Here is a 12,991-nt window from a genome sequence, read left to right as displayed (position 1 = left end):
TAATGCCAGGAAATATTTCTTGATATTTTAGATTTTTGACGTCTAACATTTGGAATTTTTCAAATAAATAAATATTTTTATAATGTTAACTCTCCATTTTCATGCAGCTCACGACGTGGTTATTTTAGGCAGGTGTGGCCTGACTCTAGCCGCCGGAGACGGGGCCCATTCTGATTGATCCACTTGGAGTAGGCGAGAGAATCCGATTGGTTCAGCGCGCTGTCTGTCAAAATCTGCCAGTCGCTTCTCTTGTTGACTGTTGCCATAGAGACTAGCGGCGGTGCGGGAAGAGGTGAGGGGACAGGCCGGAGGACGGGGTTTGAGCAAGGCCGGTAGAGGATGAGGGATGGGGCGAGGCCAGCTTGGGGGGGAAGGGGTGACGGGGGGGCGATGCCGGGGGGGGCGGCGATGCCGGGGGGGGGGGCGATGCCGGGGGGGGGGGCGATGCCGGGGGGGGGGGGGCGATGCCGGGGGGGGGGGGGGGGCGATGCCCGGGGGGGGGGGGGGGCGAGGCCGGGGGGGGGGGGGGGCGAGGCCGGGGGGGGGGGGGCGAGGCCGGGGGGGGGGGGGCGAGGCCGGGGGGGGGGGGGCGAGGCCGGGGGGGGGGGGCGGCGAGGCCGGGGGGGGGGGGGCGAGGCCGGGGGGGGGGGGGCGAGGCCGGGGGGGGGGGGGCGAGGCCGGGGGGGGGGGGCGAGGCCGGGGGGGGGGGGCGAGGCCGGGGGGGGGGGGCGAGGCCGGGGGGGGGGGGCGAGGCCGGGGGGGGGGGGGGCGAGGCCGGGGGGGGGGGGCGAGGCCGGGGGGGGGGGGCGAGGCCGGGGGGGGGGGGGCGAGGCCGGGGGGGGGGGGGCGAGGCCGGGGGGGGGCGAGGCCGGGGGGGGGGCGAGGCCGGGGGGGGGGGGCGAGGCCGGGGGGGTGGGGGAAAGGGGTCGGGGGAGGGGTGGGGGGAGGGTCGGGGGGGCGAGGCCATTGGGGGGTAATGGAGGGGGCGAGGCTAGTGGGGGGAATGGAGGGGGTGGGATAAGGCTGATGGGGGAGGCTGGGGGTTTGGGGAGAGACTGGTAGGGGGGAGGGTGGGGTGGGGAGAGACTGGTCGGGGGAGGGTGGGGGTGGGGAGAGACTGGTCGGGGGAGGGTGGGGGATGGGGAGAGACTGTTCGGGGGAGGGTGGGGGATGGGGAGAGACTGGTAGGGGGAGAGACTGGTAGGGGGGTGGAGAATAGGGGGAGACTGGTCGGGGGAGGGTGGGGGATGGGGAGAGACTGGTAGGGGGAGAGACTGGTAGGGGGGTGGGGAATAGGGGGAGACTGATCGGAGGGGGGTGGGGAATAGGGGGAGACTGATCGGGGGGAGGGTGGGGAATGGGGAGAGACTGGGGGTGGGGGATGGGTGAGAGTGAGGGCAGGCGAGAGTGAGGGCAGGCGAGAGTGAGGGCAGGCGAGAGTGAGGGCAGGCGAGAGTGAGGGCAGGCGAGAGTGAGGGCAGGCGAGAGTGAGGGCAGGCGAGAGTGAGGGCAGGCGAGAGTGAGGGCAGCGAGAGTGAGGGCAGGCGAGAGTGAGGGCAGGCGAGAGTGAGGGCAGGCGAGAGTGAGGGCAGGCGAGAGTGAGGGCAGGCGAGAGTGAGGGCAGGCGAGAGTGAGGGCAGGCGAGAGTGAGGGCAGGCGAGAGTGAGGGCAGGCGAGAGTGAGGGCAGCGAGAGTGAGGGCAGGCGAGAGTGAGGGCAGGCGAGAGTGAGGGCAGGCGAGAGTGAGGGCAGGCGAGAGTGAGGGCAGGCGAGAGTGAGGGCAGGCGAGAGTGAGGGCAGGCGAGAGTGAGGGCAGGCGAGAGTGAGGCAGGCGAGAGTGAGGGCAGGCGAGAGTGAGGGCAGGCGAGAGTGAGGGCAGGCGAGAGTGAGGGCAGGCGAGAGTGAGGGCAGGCGAGAGTGAGGGCAGGCGAGAGTGAGGGCAGGCGAGAGTGAGGGCAGGCGAGAGTGAGGGCAGGCGAGAGTGAGGGCAGCGAGGAGTGAGGGCAGGCGAGAGTGAGGGCAGGCGAGAGTGAGGGCAGGCGAGAGTGAGGGCAGGCGAGAGTGAGGGCAGGCGAGAGTGAGGGCAGGCGAGAGTGAGGGCAGGCGAGAGTGAGGGCAGGCGAGAGTGAGGGCAGGCGAGAGTGAGGGCAGGCGAGAGTGAGGGCAGGCGAGAGTGAGGGCAGGCGAGAGTGAGGGCAGGCGAGAGTGAGGGCAGGCGAGAGTGAGGGCAGGCGAGAGGTGAGGGCAGGCGAGAGTGAGGGCAGGCGAGAGTGAGGGCAGGCGAGAGTGAGGGCAGGCGAGAGTGAGGGCAGGCGAGAGTGAGGGCAGGCGAGAGTGAGGGCAGGCGAGAGTGAGGGCAGGGCGAGAGTGAGGGCAGGCGAGAGTGAGGGGCAGGCGAGAGTGAGGGCAGGCGAGAGTGAGGGCAGGCGAGAGTGAGGGCAGGCGAGAGTGAGGGCAGGCGAGAGTGAGGGCAGGCGAGAGTGAGGGCAGGCGAGAGTGAGGGCAGGCGAGAGTGAGGGCAGGCGAGAGTGAGGGCAGGCGAGAGGATGGGGAGGAATACGGAGAGTAGAGGGCCTGTTACCTTGCTGTATGTCTAAAACATTTCATAACAGTTTACCTCTGGCTTCTTAAGAAATAAAACAATCCCAATCTCTTTAGATATACAACATTGTAACAGGCCCTTCCGCCCATGAGCTCATGATGCCCAATAACACCAATTAACCTACAACCCTTAAACATATTTGAAGGGTGGATGGAAAATGGAACATCCAAATGAAACCCACAAAGACATGGGGGGAACATACAAACTTCTTACTCACAGCACTGGATTCAAACCTGGGTTGCTGGTGGTGTAGCACCATTGTGCTAAACTCTACACTAACTGTGCTTTATTCATTCCTTACATTTATGCTATGTCTGAAAATCTCTGTATCCCTCCCTGTAACTGGAACATTAACTTTGATCTAACCAGTTAGATACATGTTTAGCATTGTTAGAGTTAAAGATAAGTTATGGGCACTGAAACAGGCAGTCTTTGGGATGTGAGAGGAACTGAAGCATCCAGAGGAATCCCACAAGTCACAGGGAGAATCTGCATCCTCTGCACAGGCAGCAACCCAGGATCAAGATCAAACCCAGGTCTCTGGGTCAGCTTCTCAATTCTTCCCTCTGGGAATTAATGTTTGCCTTTTCAATTTCCTAACCAATATGTGGTTCAACTTCAGGAACTAATAGCAGGGAAATAAACAGTATCAATGTGATTTTATGATAGATAAATATTGCTTCTTAAATTTCAGAAAGAACTTGAGAAACGATTATAAGAAAAGAAGCAGTAAATGTTGGATTTTCACAAAGGATTCAACAGAGTGCCGCATAAAACATTCTGGACAAACTAAAGAGCTCATGACATTGGGAGTTATATATTGGCATAGATTTATTGAACAGAAAATGGAGAATCAGGTTATCAGTACACAGCTAGTGGGGCCTTAATGATTTCCAAAACTATGTTGGCTCACATGATGAGACTGAGTGTATTGTAACTAGGTTTTATGGTGATTCAAAGGAAGAGACTGCACGAATGCTCTAAAGGGAAATAGATTGAGTGGGTAAAAATTTAGCAAACGGAGTACACTGTGACAAAATGTATGATTCTCTACTTTGACAAAAAGAATGGAACTGTTTAAATGAAAACTCAAGAGTGCTGTGGCACAGAGATCCCCTCATAAATAAAACTCAGAAATGTAGCATGAAGGCGCAGCAAGCCATTAGGCATATGCAATGCTAGCCATTATTGCAGAAGGGATCGAAGTCTTACTTAGGAAGGAAAGCACAGTAATGGTAGCAGCTATAGGGAAATTTGCAAAGACGGGTGAGAAAGACAGGTGTTGACATATGAAGATAGTTTGAGGAGTTTAGGCCCAGGTATGGGCCTTATTTAAGGTAATTTAAGGTTCTGAGAGAATTATTTGATCGATGCAGAGAGGATTTTTGTGGAGGGATCTGGATCAAGGACTCTAATTTCAGAGTGAGGGTCCTCATTTAAGATAAAGATGAAGAAGAATTTCTTCCCTTAGACAGTGTAAATCTTGAGAATTCTGAAAACTTAAAAAGCTATTAAGCCAAAAAGAATTAAGGCTGTGATGTATTTTTGTTGTGACGGGAAATCAAGCATTATGTGGAATGGGCAAAAAGAGGGAGTTGGGGCTCTCTCCTATTTCTGATTTTCTTATGTATTTCTATTCTAAACAAGGACATTTAAGGTCACAGCATGGACTTTACCTTTTCTTTTAACCAATTGCAAGCTTTGTCAAACCTACTGACACCTGCAGATCAAGAGGAAGAAGAGCTGGAAGAACAGGTATGTTTCAAACCAATCAGAAATTTCATTAACTGACAGAATATCAGGGTGAGATTGACTTGATTGACTTGTAAACCTTGAACTTGTTTCTACTTTTCAAAAGACTGGTAATGTTTTTGGCATATAACAATTTAAGTTACCCTTACTTCTGCTGAAATTTGTATAAATCATTTGAAAGTCTAAAATACCAAGTTGGCACCTTCATTAACATAACATAATATAACATAACATAACAATTACAGCACGGAAACAGGCCATTAGGCCCTTCTAGTCCGCACCGAACCAAACACCCCTTTCTAATCCCACCTCCCTGCACAATGCCCATAACCCTCCATCTTCCTCTCATCCATATACCTGTCCAACCTTTTCTTAAATAATACAATTGACTCCGCCGCCACTATTTCTCCCGGAAGATCATTCCACACAGCTACCACTCTCTGAGTAAAGAAGTTCCCCCTCACGTTACCTCTAAATCTCTGCCCCTTAATTCTTAACTCATGTCCTCTTGTTTTAATCTTTCCTCCTCTTAACGGAAATAGTCTATCCACATCCACTCTGTCTATCCCTTTCATAATCTTAAATACTTCTATCAAATCCCCTCTCAACCTTCTACGCTCCAAAGAATAAAGACCCAATCTGTCCAATCTCTCCCCATACTCCAGATGCTTAAACCCAGGCAACATTCTGGTAAACCTTCTCTGCACTCTCTCCACTCTGTTTATATCCTTCCTATAATTAGGCGACCAGAACTGCACACAGAACTCCAAATTAGGCCGCACCAACGTCTTATACAATCTCAACATCACCTCCCAACTCCTATATTCCATGCAATGATTGATAAAGGCCAGCATACTAAAAGCCTTCTTCACCACCCTATTCACGTGAGTTTCTACCTTCAGGGAACGATGTACCGTCACTCCTAAATCTTTCTGCTCTTCTGTATTCCTCAATGCTCTCCCATTTACCACATATGTCCTATTCTGATTCTTCTTACCAAAATGAAGCACCTCACACTTATCAGCATTAAATTCCATCTGCCATTTTGCAGCCCACTTTTCTAAGCAGCCCAAATCCCTCTGCAATCCTAGAAAACCTTCTTCATTATCCACTCTTCCACCTATCTTAGTATCGTCTGCATATTTACTAATCCAATTCACCACCCCATCATCTAGATCATTAATGTATATAACGAACAACAATGGGCCCAATACAGATCCTTGAGGCACACCACTGGTCACCGGCCTCCAACCTGACAGACAATTATCCACTACCACTCTCTGGCCTCTCCCTTTCAGCCAATGTTCAATCCATTTGACTATCTCAAAATTTATACCTAAAGACTGCACCTTCCTAACTAACCTTCCATGTGGTACCTTATCGAAGGCCTTACTGAAGTCCATATAGACAACATCCACTGCGCTACCCTCATCCACATTCCTAGTCACCTCTTCAAAAAATTCAATCAGATTGGTCAAACATGACCTTCCTCCCACAAATCCATGTTGAGTGCTCCTGATCAGACCCTGTCTATCAAGATGTTTATAAGTACTATCTCTAAGAATTTTCTCCATTAATTTACCTACCACAGACGTCAAACTTACAGGCCGATAGTTGCCAGGCTTCCTCCTTGAACCCTTTTAAAAAAAAACTCATTGTATAACTTAAAATGAGAAGTTTTAGGAAATGCCATTTGGTCAGAGAACCTTTTCAGTTAGAACAGTAGTTCTCAACCTTTTTTCTTTTCAACCATATACCACCTTAAGCAATCCCTACTTAAAGTGGTATGTGAGTGGAAAAAGGTTGAGAAACACTGAGTTTGATCTATCATTTTGTCTCACAGTGTACAGAAAAATACAAATACCAGACTTATTTCATGTAATACCTTAATGTGCAATGAATAACATTTGCAAGCTATCTTTGATGACATGAGTTAAGAATTAAGGGGCAGAGGTTTAGAGGTAACATGAGGGGGAACTTCTTTACTCAGAGAGTGGTAGCCGTGTGGAATGATCTTCCGGGAGAAATAGTGGCGGCGGAGTCAATTGTATTATTTAAGAAAAGGTTGGACAGGTATATGGATGAGAAGAAGATGGAGGGTTATGGGCATTGTGCAGGGAGGTGGGACTAGAAAGGGGTGTTTGGTTCGGTGCGGACTAGAAGGGCCTAATGGCCTGTTTCCATGCTGTAATTGTTATGTTATGTTATGTTTGATTCAATCTATCCTGGAAAAAAATAACAAATCTCTGATTATATTGAAATTCTGGCCCAAAATTTATAATTAAGGTCAGGATGAGGCTTGAATCACGAATTTATAATTCACAGATCCCTCTTGCAACATATTCCACGTCAAAGAAATCTACAAGACTTTCCATGTACAACAGTCTAGTTTCCCTGTCACCCAGTGTAGCTTGCCCTTGAAAGTGGAAGATGGCTATAATAAAGGTTTAGCAATGTCTAAAGGCCCTGGAGTACTTGTTATTCACTCAGGAGTTTGCTTAGCTTTCTGATCATGAGACAGAAGTGAGATATAGAAAGGATTCAGGCTCTTCTGACCATCAACTCCATGCTGACCATCAACCATCCATATGCACTGATCACACATTCTCATCAACTCCTTCCAGATTCCACCGCTCATGAGTGTATTAGAATTCTTTTTTCTTTCTTTCTTTGGCTTGGCTTTGCGGACGAAGATTTATGGAGGGGTAATGTCCATGTCAGCTGCAGGCTCGTTTGTGGCTGACAAGTCCGATGCGGGTCAGGCAGACACGGTTGCAAGGGAAAATTGGTTGGTTGGGGTTGGGTTTTGGGTTTTTCCTCCTTTGTCTTTTGTCAGTGAGGTGGGCTCTGCAGTCTTCTTTAAAGGAGGTTGCTGCCCGCCGAACTGTGAGGCGCCAAGGTGCATGGTTTGAGGCGATATCAGCCCACTGGCGGTGGTCAGTGTGGCAGGCACCAAGAGATTTCTTTAGGTAGTCCTTGTACCTCTTCTTTGGTGCACCTCTGTCACGGTGGCCAGTGGAGAGCTCGCCATATAACACGATCTTGGGAAGGCGATCGTCCTCCATTCTAGAGACGTGACCTGCCCAGCGCAGTTGGATCTTCAGCAACGTGGATTCGATGCTGTCGGCCTCTGCCATCTCGAGTACTTCGATGTTAGGGATGAAGTCGCTCCAATAAATGTTGAGGATGGAGCGGAGACAACACTGGTGGAAGCGTTCTAGGAGCCATAGGTGATGCCGGTAGAGGACCCATGATTCGGAGCCGAACAGGAGTGTGGGTATGACAACGGCTCTGTATACGCAAATCTTTGTGAGGTTTTTCATTTGGTTTTTCCAGACTCTTGTGTAGTCTTCCAAAGGCGCTATTTGCCTTGGCGAGTCAGTTGTCTATCTCGTTGTCGATCCTTGCATCCGATGAAATGGTGCAGCCGAGATAGGTAAACTGGTTGACCGTTTTGAGTTTTGTGTGCCCGATGCAGATGTTGGGAGGCTGGCTGATGGAGGACCTCAGTTTTCTTCAGGCTGACTTCCAGGCCAAACATTTTGGCAGTTTCCACAAAACAGGATGTCAAGCGCTGAAGAGCTGGCTCTGAATGGGCATCTAAAGCTACTCTTTGCAAATGATGCCGCGTTAACTTGAATAACTTACAATTAACCCACCAACATGCACAATTTTGGGATGCGGTAGGAAATTAAAGCATCCAGAGGAAGCACATATAATCACAGGGAGAATGTGCAATTTCCACATAGATGATGCACAAAGTCAGGATTAAATCAAGATCTCTGACCCTGCCAGCTATCCCACTGTTCCACTCATACAAAATTCATTATATGGACAAGAAAAGGACCAGAAATCAGTGAGCTTCACCAAGAGTCCTTCAGCAGGAGAAGGTGTAGATCCAAGCAATGAAGAGAAGAGAACTCTCTTTAAAGAGCTAAAGGTTGGGTTGGAGAGGGTAAGTCTGTACATAAGAGAGGGATGTGGGAGATGCTGTATCTTCAGTATAATCAGAGGAGTAAGGTGTGATAAAAATCTGCACATTCAACAATGGTGAGAAAATTTACCATTTCCTAAGTGGGAGAAGGATTATAGCCTTCAGGGGAGGAGTGAGTGAGCAGGTATATTAAGTATACATACTAAGACATCATGTAGCAGCTGTCTAAAATATTTGTCAGGCTGCATTTAGAGTATTGCATACAGTTCTGCTCACAGGATGGATGTGGTCATGGTAGAAAGAGTGCAAAAGATGCTACCTAGAATGGAAGGCTTTAGTTACAAGGAGAGACTGAATACGCTGGGATTGTTCTCATTGGAGTACAGGAGACTGAGGGTGACCTTATTGATCTTTATAATATTTTGAAGGGCATAGGTAGAATAGAAAGTCATAGTCTTTTTCCATATGTAAGGGATTTAAAAATTAATGGGCATAGGTATATGGGTAGAGGGAAAAGATTTAAAGGAGATCTGAGAGACAATTTTTTCACACATGGCAAGCTTCCAGAGAAAATTGTAGAGCAGGGGGTGGGAAATAAGCCCGACATTAAAAATAATCATTTGGACAGGCACACGAGTAGGAAAAAAAATAAGGAATATAAGCCAAATACAAAAAAATGGGGGTCAACATGTGTGAGTTTGGCCAAAGGGCCTGTTTCCATGCTATACAACTCTTGACTCTTGAGAGAAGATAGAATCAGCACCTTCAGGAGTGTAGATTAAGTTATCAGCCGTACAGGATCAACACTTTCAATGGAGCGTTTTTAGCCCCCTGCTCTACTCACTTTACACCTATGACTGTGGGCTCAGTAGGACAATAACACCATCTACAAATTTCCCAATGACACCACGGTAATGGGTTGCATAAAGAAAGGTGATGAGTCAGCATACTGGAGGGAGATTGAAACGTGGCTGACTGGTGCACCACCAACAACCTTGTTCTCAACTTTACCTAAACCAAGGAACTGATGTTTGACTTCAGGAAAGGAAAGCCAGAGGTATACAATCCACTGATCACTGGGGGATCAGAGGTGGAGAGTGTGACCAAATTTACGTTCTTGGGAGTCACTAGGCCCTTTCTTAAAGCAAAAAAATACCTGAATGTAAAGAAGGAGATTCTCTGCCTTCACGTCGGAAAATTTATCTTCATGAATGCTCCCTGACTGGTTCCAAGGCGCCGACTCCAATCCCTCTCCGAGGTAATGTCAACGGTGGAGCAGAGCACTCCACCACGCATCATGAATGTACTACTGCTGCAAGTAGCTGGCTATGGGCGGGGCTGATGACATCGTGGTAATGCCATCAGCCCATGATCCATCTCACTTTTCTCTCCCTCCATAACCCTCTCAGAGCAGGGGTGGTTGATAAGGGCTGTCAGGGCAGGGGTGGCCAGCGAGGCCTTCAGTGGGCGACCACAGTCAGGCTTTGATACCTCCACTGGCCACTCCAGCCTCCGGCACCTCATTGGGTTGCTTCAGCCTTTGGGGCCATGGCGCCAGTGGCTCAATATAGAAACATAGAAGATAGGAGCAGGAGTAGGTCATTCGACCCTTCGAGCCTGCTCCACCATTTAACGAGATCATGGCTGATCTTAAAGTTCAGCACCCCGTTCCCTCCTTCTCTCCGTAACCTTTAATACCCTTATACTGAAATATATCTAATTCCATCTTAAATATATTTAATGAACCTGCCTCTACTGCCCTCTGTGGCAATGAATTCCACAGATTCACCACCCTCTGGGTAAAGAAATTCCTCCTCATCTTGGTCCTAAATGGTTTGCCTATTATCCTCAAACCATGGCCCCGGGTTCTGGATTTTCCCATCATTGGAAACATCCCATCTGCATCCATTCTGTCCAGTCCTGCCAGAATTTTATGTCTCTATGAGATCCCCTCTCAATCTTCTAAACTCCACCGAGTACAATCCCAATTCGCGCTATCTTTCCTCCTAAGTCATTCCTGCCATTCCAGGTATCAGCGTGGTGAATCACCTCTGCACTCCCTCCATTGCAAGAACATCCTTCCTTAGATAAGGTGACCAAAACTGCACACAATACTCCAGGTGGGGTCTCATCAAGGCCCTGTATAGCTGCAGTAAGGTATCCTTGTTCCTATACTCAAACCCTCTTGATATGAAGGCCAACATACCACTTGCCTTTTTAACCGCCTGCTGTACCTGCATGCTCACCTTCAGAGACTGATGGACAAGTACCCCTAGGTCTCTCTGCACTTCCCCATCTCTTAATCTATTGCCATTCAAATAGTAATCTGCCCTCCGGTTTGTATTACCAAAGTGGATAACCTCACATTTATCCATATTGTAGTGCATTTGCAGTCCCTCAATTTATCCAAATCACACTGGAGCTTCCTGACCCCCTCTTCCGTGCACACAACCCCTCCTAGCTTAGTGTCATCTGCAAATTTGGAGATATTACATCCAATCCCCTCATCCAGATCATTAATGTAAATTGTGAACAGCTGGAGTCCCAGTACAGATCCCTGTGGTACCCCACTGGTCACCGCCTGCCACTCAGAAAACGAGCCATTTATCCCAACTCTCTGTCTTCTACCTGCCAGCCAATTCTCAATCCACATCAATACTTTGCTCCCAATCCCATGAGCCTTGATTTTGGAAGCCAGTCGTTTATGCGGGACCTTATCGAAGGCCTTTTGGAAGTCCAGGTACACCATATCCACTGGCTCTCCCCCATCTATTTTACCTGTCACCATCTCAAAGAATTCCAATAGATTTGTCAAGCACGATTTACCTTTTGTAAATCCATGTTGACTCCATCCGATACCTTCTCTGCTAGTCATATGCTCCGCTATTACATCCTTAATGGATTCCATCATTTTGCCCACTACTGATGTAAGGCCGATAATTCCCCGCTTTTTCTCTACCCCCATTTTTAAATAGTGGGGTAACATTAGCTACCCTCCAATCCATGGGTACTGATCCTGAGTCTATCAAGTTCTGGAAAATAATTCTTAAAGCAGCTGCTATCTGAATGGCCACTTCCTTGAGTGCCCTAGGATGTAGATTATCAGGTCCTTGGGATTTATCTGCCTTCAATCCCATCAATTTCCCCAAGACCATGTCCTTAGAGATACTGATTTCTTTCAGTTCCTCCCTTGCATTAGTCTCTATGTTTCCTAACATCCTTGGGAGGTTATTTGTATCCTCTCTTGTAAAAACAGAACTAAAGTAAGAATTTAATTGGTCTGCCATTTCCTTATTCCCCATTATATATTCCCCTTATTCCAACTGCAAAGGACCTACTCTGGATTTCACCCTGCCCATTATCCCCCATGCAACTGGATTCCATTCTGGGAAATGCAGAGAAGTTTCAGCTGCGTGGGGGATTATGGGCAATGAATTCGGCCATTGCTCAGTGCGTATGTATGGTATTATACCACCAGTCGCCATGCCTCTTGAACGCCACATCAATACCCTAGCCACCTCCAGGCTGAAAGGGAACATCGGAGCAGGCTTTTCATTTGGCTTTTAGCTGGCCTCCATGTGGAGGCCAACTATGAAAAGGCCTACTATCTCAGAGGATCTTTCCTGGACTCAACAGACTAATGGCATTGTGAAGAAAGGACGACAGGACCTCTGCTTCCTCAGAAGTTTGCGGCAGTTTAGCATGACATCAGAAACCCTCCACACATGTGGTGGAAAGTGTACTGACCGGGTTAATCACAGTCTGGTATGGGGATTCCAGTACCCCTGAGCCTAAAGCCTTGAAAAAGATAATGGACATGGCCCAGGACATCACTGGCAAAATCCTCCCCACTATTGAGGACATCTAGAGAGAATGCTGCAATTGGAGAGCAGCAGCAATCAAGGATCCACGCCACCCAGCACCCACTCTGTACTCACTGCTGCCATCAGTAAAGAGGTGTAGGTGCCATAAGACTAGCACCAGCAGGTTCATGAACAGCTGCTCCCCCTCCACCATCAGACTCCTCAACAACAAACTCAATCAGGGACTCATTCAAGGACACTTACTTATGTGCATTATTGATTATTTTTATCCTCTCTGCAGTTTGTTTACATTCATTATGTTTTCATTTCTTTATTTGCTTACATGCATACAATGTGTAGTTTTTTTTTGTAATACCAATAAGTGGTAATTCTGTCTCATCTGCCGATACAGGAATCTCAGGGTTGTATATGACATCGTGTATTTACTTTGACAATATATCTGGAATCTGATGAGGATTGTCTCTTCCAAGATGTGAAGGCAGTGAATCTCCCACATCTGTCAAATCAGTAGGAGGTTTTGTGGTGATTTGGCTTACTTGCCTCCCCTATAAATGTTGTGGGATGCACTAATATGCTCCAAATATTAAACAATTTAAAAAAAGAGGAATAACTATGATGTTCATTAGCATTTTTTAGTGCCACTGAGGCTTCTCAGCAAATGAGCTGATCATTGCTTTCAGCTGACAATTAGACTAACAATTAGACTAAACAGTTAAATGATTTCTTGTTGCAGCCTGATGAAGGAGCCATTACCTTTCAGCCTGGTCAGATTGGGCCACCAAAAAAATCAAATTCTACAGGTAAACAATCTGTTTGGCATCAGTAAACATGAGTCTTTAAATCTGGTGTTCATTGGCTGGTTTGCCTTGATGAGTGTTCT

General features: G+C 48.3%; 2 protein-coding genes across 11 annotated transcripts in view; one reads left to right on the top strand and one right to left on the bottom strand.

The window, feature by feature from the left end:
- Positions 1–12,991, bottom strand: part of nup62l (nucleoporin 62 like) — an 84,901-nt gene that overhangs the window by 56,310 nt on the left and 15,600 nt on the right. For 5 of the 7 annotated variants that reach the window (XM_069893776.1, XM_069893775.1, XM_069893778.1 and 2 more), the window contains one exon: positions 5,940–5,990. The exons of the other annotated variants lie outside the window; for them this stretch is intronic. In XM_069893776.1, the coding sequence (XP_069749877.1) occupies positions 5,940–5,990 (51 nt within the window). The remainder of the gene's footprint in view (positions 1–5,939; positions 5,991–12,991) is intronic. 7 annotated transcript variants of the gene reach the window in all.
- Positions 197–12,991, top strand: part of dnaaf6 (dynein axonemal assembly factor 6) — a 45,463-nt gene continuing 32,668 nt past the window's right edge. Inside the window, exons 1-3 of one of the 4 annotated variants that reach the window (XM_069893786.1) lie at positions 197–292; positions 4,249–4,356; positions 12,845–12,911. In XM_069893786.1, coding sequence (XP_069749887.1) covers positions 4,267–4,356; positions 12,845–12,911 — 157 coding nt within the window. In that variant the 5' untranslated portion in view covers positions 197–292; positions 4,249–4,266. The other 3 variants (XM_069893787.1, XM_069893784.1, XM_069893788.1) reach the window with 3 other exon arrangements.

The sequence above is a fragment of the Narcine bancroftii genome, chromosome 8 (assembly GCF_036971445.1).
Source record: "Narcine bancroftii isolate sNarBan1 chromosome 8, sNarBan1.hap1, whole genome shotgun sequence".
In the NCBI taxonomy this organism is placed as follows: Eukaryota; Metazoa; Chordata; class Chondrichthyes; order Torpediniformes; family Narcinidae; genus Narcine; species Narcine bancroftii.
The sequence above is the reverse complement of the archived record's forward strand: the minus strand, read 5'-3'. Positions and strand labels throughout refer to the sequence as shown.